This window comes from Rhinolophus sinicus, chromosome 16 (assembly GCF_057876585.1).
Source record: "Rhinolophus sinicus isolate RSI-liver-muscle chromosome 16, RSI-T2T, whole genome shotgun sequence".
Taxonomy (NCBI): Eukaryota; Metazoa; Chordata; class Mammalia; order Chiroptera; family Rhinolophidae; genus Rhinolophus; species Rhinolophus sinicus.
Genome location: NC_142516.1, coordinates 135,459,551 through 135,479,862, shown reverse-complemented (window position 1 = coordinate 135,479,862; position 20,312 = coordinate 135,459,551). Strand labels below are relative to the sequence as shown.

At 39.3% G+C, this 20,312-nt stretch overlaps 1 protein-coding gene across 2 annotated transcripts in view; it reads right to left on the bottom strand.

Annotated features, from left to right (window-relative positions):
* The window catches only part of HOOK3 (hook microtubule tethering protein 3), an 86,631-nt gene extending 66,430 nt beyond the window's left edge, over positions 1-20,201 (bottom strand). Inside the window, exons 1-5 of one of the 2 annotated variants that reach the window (XM_019742062.3) lie at positions 19,898-20,201; positions 14,494-14,579; positions 6,848-6,920; positions 4,494-4,544; positions 2,832-2,964 (exon numbers count right to left, since the gene is read on the bottom strand). In XM_019742062.3, coding sequence (XP_019597621.1) covers positions 2,832-2,964; positions 4,494-4,544; positions 6,848-6,920; positions 14,494-14,579; positions 19,898-19,954 — 400 coding nt within the window. In that variant the 5' untranslated portion in view covers positions 19,955-20,201. The remainder of the gene's footprint in view (positions 1-2,831; positions 2,965-4,493; positions 4,545-6,847; positions 6,921-14,493; positions 14,580-19,897) is intronic. The other variant, XM_019742063.3, reaches the window with a different exon arrangement.
* Between the last annotated feature and the right edge of the window lie 111 nt (positions 20,202-20,312).

Sequence of the window (20,312 nt, the reverse complement as noted above, 5' to 3'; positions counted from 1 at the left end):
TATTAAATTTAAATGTGGAAGAGAGAAGCATTTTCATCCTTGCCTAGCCTTTCACGAGCAAGAAATCTTGAGCGATTCATGTAATATTTATGAGTCTTCATTTCCTAATCTGTAAAAAGCATTTTTGTTCTGGTAGTGCCTAGTAGAGTACCAGGCAGAAGAGAGACATTCAGTAAACATTATAAGTAAGGAACACAGACAATTTCATTTACTCCTCATAACTATTTTGCACCCTCATTTTGTAGATGAGGAAACAGGCTGAGTATCTTGTCCAATGTTGGTCAGGTAGTAAGTAAATAGCAGCGCCACTTTAGCAAGCCTTACATATCATAAATGTGCGGTGACAGGTAATTCTTAACAATTCAGCAATTCATTTAATTCTTAGCTCTCAACTGTGTTCCTGAGAGCAGAGAATGCCCTATGGCTAAATGAGATGTTAAAATCCTGTTTTAAAGTTTTCATCATTTACATATAATTTCAGGGGAAAAACTGAATCTAGGTTTTATATAGAACACTTGGTCTGTATAAGATGTTCTATGAATATTGTGATTGTCTTCTTCTCCATAGGAATATGAATGTAGGTAACATCCTTGTCGTTTCCTACTCCTACCCTCTAATAAATATGATTAGCCAAATCTTAATACCATGTATCCTCGAAAATAAGACCTACCCCAAAAATAAGCTCCAATTAAGATCGTCAGCAGACGGACGTATTTAGTATGTTATGACAATGTTCCAGAAGATGATGACATGACTGTATTTGAATAAGTGATTATTGTACATGAAAAAATAAGACATCCCCTGAAAATACACCCTAATGTGTCTTTTGGAGCAAAAATTAATATAAGACTCGGTCTTATTTTTGGGGAAACATGGTAGCTATACACTTCCAAGGACCCTTATGTACTAAGGATACTCCCAAGAGGTGATGAATCTCCTAACAGAATAAATACATAAGAAGCTATTATCTGAATTCAATGAACTACATTAAATACTTTTTCAGCCATCTTTTAAAATCAAAGCATCTAGTTAGAGATTTAATGTGTCTTGAATCTTCTTATTAATACCAATCTTAAAATCTTTGACAACAAACTTGTTAGACACTTCAGTAATACACACACACACAAAAAAAATCACAAATGTAGAAAATTCTCTATTTTAATTCTTGAGTTAAACTGAATAAACAAGCTAAAATTTACTGTAAGAGTATGGCGTGTTAAAGTCTAAAAGGAATGGGGATACAGAGAAATAAATATATTGTCAGAAAAAATTCCTGAATCAGAGATCAATAAAACTAGTCATAGCTTTAAGAAAAACAATGTTGATTGTTATTAAACTTATATCTAGAACACCAAAAAAGTACTGACAGCAAGATAAAAATCTGTTTTGCATTACCAAAGGTAGGATAGGAGAAAAAAGAAAAATAATTTGGGACTTAAAACAAAATCCATCTTCTGGGCCGGCCCGGTGGCTCAGGTGGTTGGAGCACCACGCTCCTAACACTGAGGTTGCAGGTTCGATTCCCACATGGGCCAGTGAGCAGCGCCTTCTATAGCTAAGATTGTGAACAACAGCTCTCCCTGGATCTGGGCTGCCGTGAGCAGCCGAAACTTGGTGTGAGCTGCCATGGGCTGTCACAGGCTGCTGTGGGCTACCATGTGCTGCCAGGAGCGCCAGTGGCCAACGTGAGTGGGCGGCAGCCAGCGTGAGTGGCCCTCAGCCAGCATGAACAGCCATGGGCTGCCATGTGCTACCGTGAGCTGCCAACGGACGACCAGCGACGAACAGCCTCAGCTGCGGGGGAAGCGCAAGGCTCATACTACCAGCATGGGCCAGGGAGCTGTGTCCTACACAACCAGACTGAGAAACAACGGCTTGAACCAGAGTGGTGGGAAGCGGAATAGGGAGAAAAAGCCATCTTCTTCAAGGGTCATGTAAATAGCGGTAAAATACTTTGTTGTCAACATTTAGAATAGTCGCTATCTACCTTTCTCCTGTTTCATCTCCCTTTATCCTCCTCGCTATTCTCCAATTAAGTTTTTTAATCCTTCAAAGGTAACCTAGGTCTTTCTGACATTCCGCTTCCACTATTCAGATTACTCTTAACCTATTACTCTCCATATCTTTGTGTAAATAACTTCCCTAACCCGAGACTGTCCCCCATCACACTTTCCCTTCACAGCACTCACCACTACTCAGATGATATAGTTCTGTGTGGCATTATTTATTGCCATCCCCCTCCACTCAACTACAAGTTCCATGAGGGCAGATACCATGCCTGTTTAGTCTGACACTGTGTTCCTAACCCGAGCATAATGCATGAGTTCAGTAAATATTTGTAAAATAAATCCTTTGTACTTATAATCTAAAACATCCAATTTTAAGTTCCCAGAGCTGATTTGACCCAGTGTATTACATAATCATTACTGGTACTAATTATTAATTAATTTAGCTGGACTTTGTCCAATTAATAAATTTTATCACAATGTAGTTAAAAATAATCTACTCAAAGAATTACGTAGTCTTGCAAAAAGGGAAAGAATGTCATCACAATCAAATTTATTCTAACTTGCAAAACTTTTAAAGCTTGACAACAAATTAGTAGCAAAACGAGAGAAAAACGGCATTCTTTGAGGGTGGCCTTAAAAAGATGTTATTGTTTGTACTGGCGATTTAGAAATAAAATATACAACATATGTTACTTTTATACATATTACATATTACTAAATATTTATTTATAAACAAAATACACGTTTATACGTTACTAAACATTTTATATATATTACTTTTCTTACTATTTTAAATGCATACACTAACGTCAAATAAATTACCTTGCTTCTGTTCACAGTTCACAGCACAGCCTAAAATGAGCTGAAGCATCCTTCCCAGCTCTGCAGCATCAGAATGCTCCCCGATAAGGTTCACATCAGGAAGGACAAAATCATTAATTTGCTGTCCTAAAATCTGAACAGAGATAAAACAATTAGCATTGTGTTTATATTTATATGACCAAATAAAGTATCTAACTGATAAAAGTGTCAGCAACAGAAATTCACTGTTAAGGAAAGGGCGGCCATGTCAATCTCACTCCCAATTTCTATTTCTGTACACTGAGCAAAGAAACTAGGTACTATTGATCCCTTCACCATCCCAGAAAGACTGGATGTGTACTCTCTGAAGAAGTAGAGCCAGAGAGGTTCTGAACAAGGGGTCACCAGAAAGAGCAGAGATTAATTAAACACAGGGTCATGCCCCCAACAGTAAGATTGTTCCTAGCCACCTTCACTCCATTTGACTCCAAAATGCTGACAGCAAGATACGTGTATCAGGAAGGAGAATGGAAGATTCTTTTATGGGGAAGCTGAGTGGCCCCAAATGAAATGACTTGTATGCAGACAATGGGTATGTCTCTGTCTAATAACCCTACAGTGAAAAATGAAGATCCTAAAAGTACAGAAGCAGAATGAATGTGGCTATAGTGCTATGGGTTAGGGCACAACGTGTAAGAGGTTAGAGGGGCCATGCCTTACCTGGTATCTCACGATAAGAAGTGAGGATTTGATTCTCAATGCGATAGGAAACCATGGGAGACTTTGAGGAGAGAGTGACATAATCAAATTTATACTTTTAAAAATCATCCTGGCTTTAGAGTGGGGAACAGAGTAGAGAGTGGCAAGAATGAAAAAGGGTCATCAACTAGACTACTCTAGTAATCCAAGCAAGAACTAATGATGGCTTGGTATACGTGGGTGGCGGTAGACATGGAGCAAGTTATATTTTGGAGGTTTAACTATTACGTCTTGCTCATGATATTAAAAGAAAGGACCACAGGATGATCTGTAGGTTTGGGGCTTGAGCAATAAGTAAGTAGGGTGGATGGTAGGGTCACTTACTGAGATGGTGAAGATAGAGGATATAAGTATAGATGGAAGTATAAATGCAGGTAAACTTGTGGAGAAACAACTAGTAAGGAAATAACATAGGTTCCTAGGCGGTGTTGTGTCGATTTGGTACCTATGATCGTGAAATTTAAAGTACAACTAGTTTCACTGCCTGATCTCTTTTCCCCAGTGATGTCTTCATTGTTCTCATGCACACTCAAGAGGATAAACTGAGTTAATTAAGGGATGGGGTGGGGTGGGGTCTGCTAAGAAATAAAATGGAAGTAGGCAAGGGAGTTGATTATAATAATGCATAGACTCTAAACTAACTTCACAAGTAAAGTAAGAGAGAACTAATAGATAACAGAAAGTAAAATTTTATATAAATTAGTATTTATCTATAAACTATCCATTTACAGTGAAACAGATATTTATCTAGTAACCATCTAAAGATGGTTGTTTAAACCAATATCCTAGAAACTATACAATGGAATACAAACTGATTATTAATTTTGAGGTAATTTTTCCTTTACTTGGAACAACTGTAAAACATTATAAAATTAAACTCTCCTATAGTAATACTTCCAAGCAGAATGACAAAAAAGTCCTTACCTCATGATTATAATCCAGGATTCCTTTTAAAATTTTCTTTAAATTGCTTATCTGTTTAAAGAGAGAAAACAACTGGGTAAAAGGCAAACACAGATGAAAATATAGTTTAACATAAAACATTTCTAAATCAACTAATCATTTTATTATAGTTAATCATAAACTAAATATAAAAAATAAATGCAACAGCATATTTGAATTACCTTCATCAAAAAAGTACTTTCAATGGCTTAATTTAGGGATCTAAGATATTTATATAACAAATTAAGTTCCCAATTATGTTAAATTTTAAATGTTATGACCGGGGCCAGCCCGGTGGCTCAGGCGGTTAGAGCTCCGTGCTCCTAACTCCGAAGGCTGCCGGTTCGATTCCCACATGGGCCAGTGGGCTCTCAACCACAAGGTTGCCAGTTCAATTCCTCGAGTCCCAAAAGGGATGGTGGGCTCTGACCCCTGCAACTAAGATTGAACTCGGCACCTTGAGCTGAGCTGCCTCCTGGATGGCTCAGTTGTTGGTTGGAGCGCGGGCTCTCAACCACAAGGTTGCCAGTTCAATTCCTCGACTCCCGCAAGGGATGGTGGGCAGCGCCCCCTGCAACTAAAAAATTGAACACGGAACCTTGAGCTGAGCTGCCGCTGAGCTCCTGGATGGCTCAGTTGGTTGGAGCATGTCCTCTCAACCACAAGGATGCCGGTTCGGCTCCCGCAAGGGATGGTGGGCTGTGCCCGCTGCAACTAGAAAACGGCAACTGGACCTGGAGCTGAGCTGCGCCCTCCACAACTAAGACTGAAAGGACAACAACTTGAAGCTGAACAGAACCCTCCACAACTAAGATTGAAAGGACAACAATTTGACTTGGAAAAAAAGTCCTGAAGTACACACTGTTCCCCAATAAAGTCCTGTTCCCCTTCCCCAATAAAAATAAATAAACAAATAAAAAAAAAATGTTACGACCACTGACAAACATTGGAGGGTAACTGGATAAGATTTAACAGTAAGATTAAATTATGCAGTTTTTCTGCAGGTAAAGAAAAATATGTACCACCCTAAATGAAGACTTGAGTTCAGTGCTATTTTCCCCAGAAAAGTGGAGTTGCGTCTTACATAGAGGTTAATTCCTAAGGTTAAAAGATTAAGCAAAAATTATAGTCAAAATTACCCTTGGAAATCTCTTAAAATAATCTATAAAGTATGTCTCCAAATTCCTCCACTGGCAGAAAAGACTGCTGTTTCTTCAGTTGAGCACTAAAGTAAATATTTACCTAGGAGCCCATAAAGTTAAAAAAACAAAAACAAAAAACCTATTATATCTCAAAATGTTAGTATAACCCTCAGCATTGTAATATACTTGTGCTAGAAGAAGAATCCTAGAAACATGCAGGATGAGGGACCACCCTATAGATGTCTTCCCACACTCACTCAAGAGAACAGGTCACTGGCTATATGTTACCTGGATGAAATGACAGGTAGAAGCACCTGTACTACTTACTATTAAACCATTTTTTTCCTTTCTTTTTGACCCAAATCATATGGTTGCATTTGTGTTAAGTTAAATGTGTATATACTATGATTCTGTTGATCATCGACCTAGCTGTACCTAGCAAATGTTAGCAATTGAAAATGTCCTAGGACAGAAGACAGTAGAAGTGGCTACCAAATAAAAGAAGCTGAATCATAGCAGTGCGATCCAATGATTAATCAAAGATGTATTTTCAAAAAAGAAAATAAACCGAAAACTTTATTTAAAAAAAATCTCATAAACTAATATGTTTATACTTCTAGAAAAATTTGAAGACATGGACAATATACTTTATTTCCTTTATTCTAGTATATTCATTTATTTATATTTTAACATTTTAAATTAGAATGTTTTAAAAATCAATGTATTCACTTAAAATGGTAGTTTATTTCCAAATAGTTTCTCATTATTAATAACAACACTAGCAACTATTGCTATTGCACTATCCTAAGTACGTTACACACATACATTAATTCATTTATGGTGGCTCCTATTACAATCCTTGTTTCACAAAGGGGAAATCGAGGCACAGAATGGCTAAGAGACTTTCCCACAGACAGTAAATGGCAGAGTTGTGATATGACACAGGCACTCTGGCGTTAGAGTCCATGCCCTCAGTCACTGTGCTTTACTAATTTACGTTATATCTTGGTGAGCAATTTCAGGATACCTACAATCTTTAATTCCAGGTTATTTCACTAAAGACTACTTACATTTCTAAAGCTCACTAGATACATCTGACCAAAAATCAACACGTATCATATACACACAAGTATATGTGAGTATACATATACACACATATTTTTATTTACAGATGGAAAAATAAAAAGAAAGTACCTTTAACCTCCAATTATCTCCCACTTCAGTTTTGATTCTGTTTAGCCAATTTTCATCAAAATATGCAGGATCTCTACAAATAAGAAAAGCTAACATATTAAGATCAGGTAGCTATCAAGCAAAAAACAAAAATAAAGAACACTGAAACCCATCCCGTATCATCACTAACTGCAACATAAAAATGTACTTGCCACATATTAGCCACTAAATAGTACATAAGACCAGACGCAATTATAAATTTCTCTAAAATCAACCAGACTGTTATCAGCTCATTAAGAAACATTTATATTTTATCAAAAAACAAACTAAAAGGTGAAAAATAGTAACAGTTAATGTATTTTAAAAACAAATTATGGATAAATACACTAACTTGGAATTAACATGACTTGTAGATACCACACTAATATCTAAAAACAGTCAAAATCAATGACAATTTTAAATAGACAGAAGAAATATATTATGAAAGTTAGTATAAACTTTTCAGTTAATATTTCAATGATCTCCATTATTTAGTACTTCAAAGGTCACAAATATTAATCCTAAAATTTCAATTTGTTTAAATAACATAAACTGAAAACCTATTTTCTTAGATATAATACTAGGCATTAGACAAAGCTGGATACCGTTTCTGTTTGCAAAATGGTTAAATACTAAGATAAGATAACATTGGTGTGGACAAACTGAAATAAGGATAGAACCTGAATATATTTATGGTTACTTTTCTTATGAAAACCTCCCAAACACTAGAAAAGAAAAAAAAACTTTAGCCCAACATGATCCTCATTTAAAGGTTTTGAAAACGATGCTCTAAGAAATGATTTGCTCACGACCATCGATTGAATACCTATGTCTCTCTGTTCTCATGCACTGCTGTACTGCCCAATACCTCATGTTTGACACATCACAGATTCTCCATAAATATCTGTGGACTGAAATAGTTTGGAAAGTGACAGCACATTAATTTAGGAAGATTGCAATCTACTACTTGGGCAGAACATAGCAAGAATAGTAGTCTACAGCCTTCTTATATTCGGTGTGACTTTTCCTAGTAATAAACTTTACTCACTATGCAGGTATCTAGTCATAACTATGCTTTGATAAATAGTTACAATTTCAGCAATGTTTTCTAGGTAGCCCTTAATTGATGCTCTCAGACTAGGATCAAACGATGTAAAAGTAATTTTCTCCAAAATCTCAATAGATTGTAGTTCTGCATAGATATGTAAATAACAAACTGATAATCTTACTGGGAGTGTTCTTCATGAGTAAGAGGCTAAAGATAGCTTACTATGTCCTGACAACTGCTTAAAAAAAAAAAAACAACCCACAAAACTTACAAAACCATTTCCTTAGATTTTTTTCCAGTAACGTCACATTTGGCTGTAACTTATGTACCAGTCATAGCTTAAGCTAAAGGAAAAGCCCATTCATTTAATCCTTAATATAATTTCAGAAATATAGTCAGTTGCCTTCATAGAAACCAAAAAATTAAATCTTATTTTCACTGCTGAAAATTATTTAAACACTGCAGTATTCTTATTAACTTCCCTCAAATTAAGGTGAGGTCCAAACACTGTTTTTGATTCCATTTCTTAATATGACATTTTTATTAGCAAACCTTTGTATTTTTATAGATATGTTGTTTCTTAGGTCTATTTTCTAATGATCTTTTAATTATCTAAAAAAGTATTTTGGTTCCCTGCCATTAAACATTTAATGAAGAGTTAGTTACACTCAAGGGAAATGAAGGCATTACGTCCACACAAAGATTTGTACACTGATGTTCATAGCAGCTTTATTTGTAATAGTTCAAAACTAAAATAACCCAGATGTTCATCAGTAGATGAACAGATGAATAGGCTGTGCAAAAGCCATACAATGGAATATGTATAAACTATAGGGGCAACAACATGAACGAGTATCAGAATAATTGTGCTGCATGAAAGAAGCCACACCCTTTCCCTCAAAAAAGAAAACATACTGTGTGAGTCCATTTATATAAATTTCTAGAAAATACAAATTAATCTGTAGTGACAGAAAGCAAATCAGTTGCCTGGAGATGGGAAAGGGGTGGCAGAAAGGAGGGATTAGGGAAACTTTTTGAAGTAACTGATATGCTCATTACCTTGACTGTGGTGATAAATCTCATGGGCATCTACACAGGTAAAAATTTATCAAATTCTATACTTTAAAAATGTGCAATTTACTATATGTCAATTTCATCCCAACAAAGCTGTGGGGGATAAAAGGAGGGTGGGAAGCACTAAAAAGAAATGAGCTATCAAGCCACAAAAAGACATGGAAGAATCTTAAACGCAATATTGCTAAGTGACAGATGCTGACAAGGAGAAAATTCCGGGGTGTCCTAAATTAAGGAAGGCTGGAGAGTGGAAGGAAGAGACAAAAAGGGGTTAATCGGTTGACAACTGCAGTGCAAAACCAACAATAGACGGCTCACACTCCCTAGGGTAGGATGGAATTATTAAATTAACTTCCAGGTAGCTATTTCTAAAAAGAGAGAATAGCCAGGGTGGAACCCAGAATCCCAGAACCCCAGGAGCCTCCACTTCTTGTTTACACATGAGCTGTACACCTATCCCAGAAAAAGTCTGCTTCACCTCTCATCCCCTTTGTCTATAGCTAACGTAGATTCTTTCTGAATGGCTTACCTCTTTCTCTTCTCTACTTGATGTATAAAAATGTTTACAAAACTCTGGGACAAGGGGCTTGTCCTTTCTACCTAGCCATGCTGCTGGTGGTTTAGACTCCATGATGCCCCAAGACCAGTCTCCTTTTTTTTTGCTAGCAATGATCTAATAAACGCTTTCTTTTAAAAGGACTTTCAGGGTGGCCGGATGGCTCAGTTGGTTAGAGCGCGCGAGTTCTGAACAACAGGGTTGTTGGTTCAATTCCCACATGGGCCAGTGAGTTGCATCCTAGACAACTAGATTGAAGGACAACAACTTGGAGCTGATGGGACCTGGAGAAACACACTGTTCCCCAATATTCCCCAATAAAATCTTAAAAAAGTAAAAAAATAAAAATAAAAAGACTTTCAGATGGGGAAGTTAAAATGTTTAACAAAGCCAATTTGAAAAGGGCTACATATGCTGTATGATTCCAACTATATAACATTCTGGAAAAGGCAAAGCTTTGCAAACAGTAAAAGGATCAGTGATTGCCAGGAGTTGGAGGGAGGGAGGGATGACCAGGTAGAGCAAAGGGGATTTTTAGGGTAGTAAAACTATTCTGTATAATATTATAATGGTGATACACGTCATTATATATTTGTCAGAACCCATGAAATGTCAAACAGAGTAAACTCTAAATTTGGGGCTTTGGGTAATAATAATGTTTTAATATAGGTTCATCAATCGTAACAAATGTATCACTCTGGTGTGGGATGCTGATAGTGGAGAACGCTATCAGCAGGGAATATATGGGAACTGTATACTTTTTGCTCTACTTTTTAAAACTTTTTATTGTAATAACATATATATAACAAAATTCATCATTTAAACCATTTCTAAGTGTACAATTCAGTGGCATTAAGTACATTCATTCACATTGTTGTGAAGCCATCACCACTATTCACCTCCAGAACTTTTTCATCACTCCATACTGAAATTCTTTTCTACCCAATTTTGCTGTGAAACTAACACTGCTCTAAAAAACAGTCTATTAATTTAAAAAAAAAAGGTGGGAGAACATGAACAGAAAGAAACAACAGCAACAAAATTTGGAAAGGTGGAAAGCAGATGAACATAAAATAACTTAAAAGCCTAGAGAGAAAAATAAATTATACTAACAATAAGCTTACTTAGATCCGTTCACATTTGATAAAATGTCTACTAAAACTACAAAAAGACACAGTTTTTTTTCACTTGTCAACTCAGACAAAATGAAAAGACTTGCTATTTCCAGTAAAACTCTCTTCCGGCACCCATACTCTACTGGCTTTCCTCATACCTCTCCAGTCCTTCTGCTAGGTGATGTCTTAACCAACAAATGGCAAAGTCCTTCCTTCAAGGCTCAGGCATCTTTTTCATCTTATCCTATACTCTTCCTTAAGTGACTTAATCCACACTTAGGGCTTCAATTAAATACCCAAACTGATATTTCCAGTTTAGACTCCTCTCCTGAACTCTCGACCTGTGTGGTCAACTGCTAACTTGGCATTTTCTCTTATGTCTCAATACCACTCACATTCAATGTCTCCCTAACCCAACGCATAACACACCCAGCACTCCTCCACAGCAGATCATCTTTCAGTGTCCCCACATTGGTGATTTGCACCCTCTTCTAAGTGTATTTGCTTTAGAAACTTAAAAGTCAATTTCAATACCTCCCTTTTTCTAACTACCCTATATCAATCCTCCAAATTTGATTTTCTATGCCATTTTGAGTCCATCCACTTAAGTTTCATCTCCTTTGCCACCTCCGAGCCCAACGTATCATCATTTCCCTTCTCAGTTACTACAAATTTCTTTCCAATTGATCATCCCTCGTCATTAGGTTCTTTTCCAGTTCATTTTATACCTGCAGCCAGAATATTTTCAAAACGTAAATTTGACCATGTTAACTCCCTCTCTTCCCCTCTGAAAACCCTTCAATTGTTTTCCATAGCACTTGGAATGACAACACAAAGCCCTACATGGTCTGGCTCCATCTACCTTTCAATCATTTTGTACCATGCTCCCCGTCTCCGCTTTAGCCACTCAAACCCTCTTTCTTTCTATGGTAGTGTTCACCATATTCCAACAGCCTATAATGGGCTCTGCATATGCTCTTCCCTCTCCTGAGAAATCTGTTACCAATCATCTTTCAGATTTAATCTGTATTTACTCAGGTAAAATGTTCATGACTTCCTTGACTAAGTTAAAAATGCCACTTACAAACTTTCATAATATTGTGTACTTCTATGCTGCAGAACTTGTTACAGTAGCAAGTTTGTTTTGTGGTTATTTAAATTTTGTTTTTCCCCAGGTTAAAACCTGAAGGCAATTACCCTGTGGGTTGTGGCTTATCCTTGAATCACCAGTACTAGAAACAAAGTAGCCATTCACAAAATATCAAATACAAAAGAGGAATTGAACTTCCCTGAAGTTGTATATATTATAAAATTATTTAAAATAGATGATATACGACAATATGAGTGAATCTCAGAGACATTATGTTGAGTGAAAGACATCAGCCACAAAAGAGTACGTACTGTATGATTCTATTTATAAGATGTTGAAGAACAGGAAAAACACATTAATGTTGTAGAAGTGAGAATCATCTTTAGAGCAAGGGGTATTGACTAGGGAGGGGCATAAAAGGAACCATCTCAGGGCTGGAAATGTTATATATTTCAATCTGGGAAGTGTTACATGGATGTGTGTATACACACATACACACATACAACATACACATACATACAAACACACATAAATTCATCACTTTTCTTCACATGCTTGTCTGTATGTGTTATACACCTCAAAAAAAGGAAGAAAAGAAGTTATTTGGGGGGGGGAAGGTAAAAATCTAAGTACTGATGAGAAATATGCCCATAAGAGTTTGGTAAATTAAAATAACCATTCCGCAGAACATAATGTATGATCTTGATTTTGGTAAAAATAATACATTCTTTCTTCTGGTTTCTGAAAGTGAGAGAAATCCTACCCAAACTAACTTAAGCAAAAAATTCATTTCCTGACACATACCTGGAGAGCTCTCTTAGCTAGGCCCACGTGCCCACAAACAATTTTTATGAAGAACTTCAGTGAAACTCTTTAGACCATTCAAAGGCTAAAAACTATTAAGGCACCACTCAGACGTGACCATGAAAATCACAAGATCACTCTGGTCAGGTTTCAAATGAACCTTTTTGAGCTCCGTCAAAAAGTCTGTGTGCATATACCGTGTTTCCCTGAAAATAAGACCTAACTGGAAAATAAGCCCTAGCATGATTTTTCAGAATGACATTCCCTGAACATAAGCCCTGATGCATCTTTTGGAGCAAAACTTAATATAAGACCCGGTCTTATTTTCGGGGAAACACAGTGTGTGTGTGTGTGTGTGTGTGTGTATTTGGAGAGATGTGCCATGTAAGTTACAGAAGAAAGCGGTAACAAGCTATACTGTTCAGCATGGGTCCCCAATTCTAAAGGCACACAGATTCTCTGAAATATAGGCATATGAGCTAGTTCTCAGATAGGCAACTGTATACAGCTCACTTCAAGGTGAGCAACAGCAAGAATTCATTTAATGATAATATCGATTTTCAACAGAACTGCAAGAAATCCCAGCTAGCCAACTATATGTAACTCTTTTAGCATCAACAGGTTGACAAGTGCTCAGGGCTTTAAAAGACAAAAGTATCCCCCAAATCGTGTCAGAAGCTAATCCTTTACCTGAAAAATTCCTAAGTCAAAAGTTGAAGACAGGGCTGGCCTGGTGGCTCAGGTGGATGGAGCACCGTGCTCCTAACACCAAGGTCTCCGGTTCGATTCCCACATGGGCCAGTGAGCTGCACCCTCTACAGCTAAGATTATGAACAACGGCTCTCCCTGGAACTGGGCTGCCGTGGGCTGCCGTGAGCAGCCGGAACTCGGTGTGAGCTGCCGTGGGCTGCCACAGGCTGCTGTGGACTACCGTGTGCTGCCTGGAGCGGCCGGTGGCCAGCGTGAGTGGCCGGGAGCCAGCGTGAGAGGGCCGCAAGCCGGAGAGAGCTGCCACGAGCTGCTGTGAGCGGCCGACTGAAGCCGGAGGGAGCACAAGTCTCATGATACCAGCATTGGTCAGGGAGCTGTGTCCTACACAACTAGACTGAGAAAAACAATGGCTTGAACCGGAGGGCAGGGAGGGAGGCGGAAAAAAGAAAAAAAAGGTGAAGACAGCCATACTATTATATGTTCAAAGTACTTAGAAGGAAAGAATTAGGTATGTTTTATATCTCCCAAACAAATATTTAATTCCCTTAATCATTCAGTAAATATGTGCACCCATGATTCAGACTGAACCATGAAAACCAGGTGATCTACAAAAAAAAGCCATTTTTCAAACACTGGGCATTGCCCTAAGTGCTAGGACACAACAATGAACAAAACAAGTACCCTGCCTCCTCTATGTGGAGCTGACATTGCGTGTGTGGGGGGGGTGGGGGTTGGCGGCAGACAACAAATATACAAGTAAATATACAATATATCAGATGGTGTTAACATACTTCGGAGAAGAACACAAACGGTTAAAAGGGATACAGAGCACAGAGGAATGATTGGCGCTTATTTTATATGGGTGCTTATTTTATATGGGTGGTCAGGAAAGGCCTCACTGTTATATTCTAGCATTATTACCAGGAATAATCCTCCTAGATTCTACAATGGCAAAATCTGGTCACTAACATGAATATTTCTGCCAAACTTATGCTGAAAAACACAAGGACAAACAATTCTGTTAAAACCACGGGAGGATTATAACGATTACAACCCTAATTAAACTTGCAGCCCAGCTCATCTGCACCTGAACAAGCACATGGAGCTGACAGTACGTATTTTACATGCAACACACGTTTCCTGTAAGCACTTTATTTTTTCTCCATGTTTTCAGTGTAGTAAATAACCATGTATAGAAACATACAAAAAGATAAAGCAATTTATTCTTACATTTTTTGAAGAACCTGGGCCATCACAACCCCATTCGTTAAATCTTCCACGGTCTGGCATGGTGCGTCTACATTAAATGTCTGGATCTGAAGCAGAAAAAAAGATTCTATGTTTATTAACTATACAGTTAGATTTCTTAGGCTTCTGTTCGTCAGTACCTCATCTTGGGAGTTGTAATAAACTTTAAAAAGCAGAAGAGTTGGAAATCTTTTCCCCTATGGGAAATTTCCCGCAGGTTATTATTGTAATTTTTTTCCTTTTGGCAAAAGAGAAATCATGGAGGACAATGGGTGACTTCCCAGCATCCATTCTCTTCACAGATGATCAAGCTAAGAAAGTCACGGTACCTTCATCCCCTCTACCAGTGGCAGACTCAGGGATGCACAGGGTAAAGACAATTTAGACCAAAGACATGCAAGGGGGTGCTTACTTGAACTTCTGGGAAACAAGAGCCAATCTCCTCTTGATGTGAATAAATATGTTGTTGCCTCAATTGCCACTAGCAGTCATCTTATGACCCAAGGGAATCCATCTTAGGATGAGGCCAAATGCAGTGGAATGCAGAAAAGAGCGATAGAAAAACTAAGTCCTTAAGCCAAAATTGAACCACTGAATTAGAAAACCTTGAAGCTTCCTGTTACGTGAGATAAATCTCTTGTTTAAGCCTGGCCACGTTGAGATTTCTCTTACTCAGAGCCAAAATATCTATACAGATGTAGAAGCTACACCATGGTTAGGTTAGATGGTTAGGTTAGACACTCAATTCATTTTTATTTTCAATGCCTTCTGAATTAGAACTATCCTTGTACTGGTCAACATGATGTGGCTGAGAAATAGTAGGAATTATTTCTGTGAGTAAGATAATACAGTTGGGCCAGCAATGATTATACCCAGCAGTGCAACCAGGACTTAGAAAGAAAGAAATCACTGGGGAATGACAGATGCAGGCCATGATCTCACAGTTTATAGGTTAGTAAAATGAAAGTATCATAGGAAATATAAACAGCAAGCACAAAGCTTAGAAGTGAGAGTGGGATGCAAAGCCAGGAATGAGAAGCAGCTTGGTATGGCTTGGGTGGGCAGTGAGAATTGGAGGAAGAGATGGAACAGGGAAAAGAGTCAAATGGTGAAAGATTGGGTTAAACAGAAGTATTACTGTGCAACCGTCAGAAGCCACGTTAGGACGAAGACCAGGGAGGAGTAAGCAGGACAGTGAGGCCATGAGATCTGCATTATATAAAGATCATACCGCTGCAGCATGAAGAAAGGAATGGTGGAAAAGGGGTAGGGATACATACCTATTTTAGTAGGTTTATGTATTAACATACGTAGATGAGGTCAAGCCAGGTAGTGACAATGGAAAAATATTGGGACTAATGCTCAGGTGACCATCTGTCTTCACAAACACTTTCATTGGTTGGGTTATGTATCCACAGGATATTTCAGGATAGCGGCACAATAAAATTTAAAGATAATAACACCTAACTGCATTAAGGCATGAAACTTAACCTAAAGGGTCATAACCTCTCTTTTAATTTCAACAAGCTATTAATACCTCCAAACCTCCACATCACCGTCCTCTGCAAAAGCATGAGAAGAGTAAAGCATGAGATCACATGGAATTAGTATCTGTAGAGCAGTGGTTCTCAACCAGGGGCAATTTTGCTCCCTATCAGACATTTTTGGTTGTTACAAGTAGGTGGGTCTACTGGCAGCTTAGTAAGTAGAGGTCAGGGATGCTACTATTAAACGTCCTACGATGCACGAGGCAGGGCCCACAACAAAGAATCATCCAGCACAAAATGTCAATAATGCTGAGGTTAGCAAACCCTGCTGCAGTGTGGGGGTTCTCCAAGTGTGGTCCCCAAGCCACTGACAACAGCATCATCACCTGGACACTCGTTAGAAATGCGGAATCTCAGGCCCTAGTTCAGATCTACGGAATTATAAGCTCTGAACAAGGGGCCTAGCATTCAGTGTCTCAACAAGCCCTCCAACAATGCTGATCAATACTAAGCATAAGAGCCACTTCTTCGTGTTAAATTATGCAATCAAAACACAGAAGTGAAGTTACTTGTCCAAAGTCACCCACAGTTACTATGAAACAAAAATCAGGATTTGAACCCAAGTGGTCTGATTTCAGAACTCTTAACTACCATGTTATACTGACCCTTAATTTAAAAAGAAAAAGACAATTAAAGCTTTAAAAAAATATGTGCTTTAACTTTTGTACATCTGATTGCTTTTCTTTATTCCTCCACTAGAGGACAAAAATTGTTGGTAGAATGGAGTTAGGCAGAGCAGAGAGAATGAAATGGGGAGGATACCATCATAAAAATTATACCCTCTCTAATTCTACACACTACTGTGCATTTTATAGGCTGCAAAATAAATAATATGAAAATTATAAGGATATGCTAATGTTTCAGGGTTTCCCAGAAGAAATGTACTGAGCCTATGCGATAATTCTTTTTTCACTTAGCTTCTTGTCATTAACTGGTAGCATTTCAGATTCTTTCTGGTTTTTGGTCTCTAAAACCTAGGGAAGAACAATCTTTCTATTTTTATGTACAGTTCAAGAAACTAGACTTGACAGGTATAATAGGCAGGGCAGATTTTTCTAACAGGTAAGAATATATTTTGGTTCAAACAGTGGGGAGAGGAGGTAGAATGGAAATTTTCAAGCACGTCCTGCTGAACTTGCTTGCTGCGGACACTTTGATTTGGAATTTTAGCTTAAGATGTTTTCCATCGGTAGGATGATACTTTGTCTTTTCATGAGCATTCCTCTTTGAACAAAAATTTGGAACATTTGGTTCTTGGGTCGGTAAGCTCTGTGAAACAACAGCAATTTATCCAGCATTTGGGACGAGATGGTCTACAGAAATGAATTCTGTAGAGGTGACTAACAGTTATCCCTTTAAGTATCTGAGCTTTTATTATTTTTACCATTTGTAGTGGAAGAATTTCTAAAATGTACTATATACCTCTTACCTCAAACTAAATGCTATTTAGTGAAAACTTTTGAGATTCAGGATCATAATTATGATCTGCAATAACTGAACATGGAGGCTCTTGAAGTATCTAAGGCTGTCAGCTCAGAGGCTGAAATCACCCAGACTGAACTTTGAGTTCTTGCGTCTTCTGTTACGGAGAGCTGTCTGTATTTTGCTGAGTGCTGCAGTTACCCTCTAACCTGTTGTGTGCAAAGGAACCACACAACCAATTTGGCTAGAAATTTATGTAAAATAGAGAAATTATTCTAAATGGGTGTTTTTTCTTTGGAGTGTATTCTATACATTTTCCCCTTCCATTTGGTTTTGGAATTGTGTTCAGCATTAAACTGGCCTCCAGCTATGAGGAGAGCTACGAGACTGAATGTACATTTTCAGCTACCTCACTCATTTTCCACATAAACATTTATTGCTTTTTATAATGACAACTAAAAGAACAAACCCAGCATTTAAACTCAACTTTATTTTGAAATATTTCAATGTACAACATTTTAAAATGTTTCCAAATCTTAGAATTGTACATCCTTGTGTGGACCCTCCTCTCTAGTTTTGTTCCTGATAATCTGTTATCTTCTCCAGAAATTTTCTTCGCTGAGCCTTCCAGTGACATTTCAAAAAGCCTTTAACACAATACCATATTCCTTGACTTCTCTCTAGAGCTGATAACCTGGATTATCCGTTTTGACATTTTACCAGATTCTAAATAGATGCTGTCATAGTGTATGTTTCTGTTCAAACTTCCCTCTGTGACTCTTGCTCAATATTTTTATTAGCATTTCTCACTCAACTGCACTACTATCATTTTGCAGACGGCTTCCAAATATATCCCTTTGTTCCCATGACTGGTCTTTCTCGACTTTAAACAATGTAGCCCTACTTCCTATTCAATTAGCTTCCTCATCTTTACCCTCCTGCCTCTTTTTCTAGCATTGAGAGGCACTACTTTGTACAGACTCAAAAAAGCACATCTTAAGATCCTCAATTTTCTGCTTACAACCTCTGCCAAACCTATTCCTTCCACAGTATCAAAGAATGTGGTAATTCTTTCCTTTATCTCTTCTCCCTAGTCAAACCTTGGCCACATTGTGAAGCTTATCAGTTTTTTCTCTCCTCTAAAAAAACGGCAGTGAAACTCATCTCCCCTCCTGAAGTTGGAACCCATTCCAGTAGTAAACTGTTTGTTAATATTATTGCAAACAATCTGAAATCCCAAGAATGGCCTAATGCAAAAGTTAATGACTATTATCAAGCTCTACCATTGTATGTATACTGTTTCAGAAGGCATAATTTAATTAGTGACAAAAGCCAAATTATGAAAACCTCAGACTATTTTCATTCCATTTGTTACAACCCACCTACGGCAATGCTTCTCCTAGCTTTACCACCATCCAATGTCCCCACACAGGAGAGTGACGTCTACACTCCAGGGACCTGAACTTGTGCGTTCCATGAACTTTGACATTTGTATTTTACCTTTATAGTATTACAAATGCGTAGTCACCTCCATAACACACACACACACACACACACACACACACACACACCAGGAACTGACACCACAATTTGAGAAACACACAAGCATGGATTTTAGGTCCAGCTCTTGAAGAGGCTGCCAAAGGCACGATTGCTGGCATGAGAATCGAACACATATTTACTTTAATACGTGAGAATTTTAATAAGCGTTTACTAATTTAAATTTAGAATCCCACAACGTTGCCCCTGAAATGTCGAGTTCCATTACTGATTCCCAAATACCTTCTAGATTTGTTTTTATCTTTACTACCTTTAACAACCATACCGCTTGCTTTCCAGACACTAAAGTGCATCTCACATTTTAAATACTGTATCTGGGTGCCTTTTCGTATTTTTCGCCCCCTCCCTTAAAAGTACTTCTTTTCCAGTGGGGCGGCTCACCCCTACAGAGGCTGCGCTCCATCCTCCTGAACGTTACAACAAAGGCGAGGAGCGTGGTAACCAGGGGTCCCCGAGTGCCTCTATCGGCTGCCCCGGGCGCCGAGAGAAGCAACGCTTCGGTGTCCCTGGGAGCGTGAGAGTGAAGCGCCAGCGCCTCATCAGCTGTAAATAACAACCCTAATTATAGTGCCGCCTGCACCCCATCATTAGCCTCCACCTGGCCAACACCTAAGCCCGGCAAGTCTCCCTCGGACCTTGGGCCGAACCTCCCGCGCGCGGCCACTCCCCGCCGACCCCCGCCCGGCCGCGGGTGTAGACGCGGCCCGCACCGGCGTCCCCCGGCTCCGCCCGCCCCAGGGCCCGGATGTGACGGCACCGCTGCCCTCAGCGCTCGCCCCCCGCAACCAGCATGGGGGGATCCCGGAAAGGCGGCCTGGGGGAGGGGGTCTTCCCCCGACCCGCCCGTCATCACATACCCAAGTGAGAAGGCTCTCGCACAGTTCCACCCGTTCCGCCGACTCTACGTGGAACATCTTCCCCTGCTGGGGCTTGGCAGCGCCTCCCCACCTCGCCAAAAACCGCTGCCGCTCGGGCTGGGGCCGCGTCGAAGGGTCCGAGTAGCCGATCTGGCCTCTGGCCCACCGCGTCCTCGGGCCCAGGCCCCCGGCTCTCGTTCTGCGCTGGCAGCGGCTCCCGCACCGTCACCCCCTGCGCCCCTCCTTCTCCTTTCACTCGGGACGCGCGCCTCGCGCGCGCCCCCGGCCACGCCCGCAGCCCCGCGTCCCCGCCCCCAGCCCTGACCAGAGCGGCGGCCGACGGGCCACTGCGCGCAGTCGCGCTCCGGCCGGCCCGCCTCCCCGCTGCGCGCGCCCGGACGCCAGCCCCTGCGTG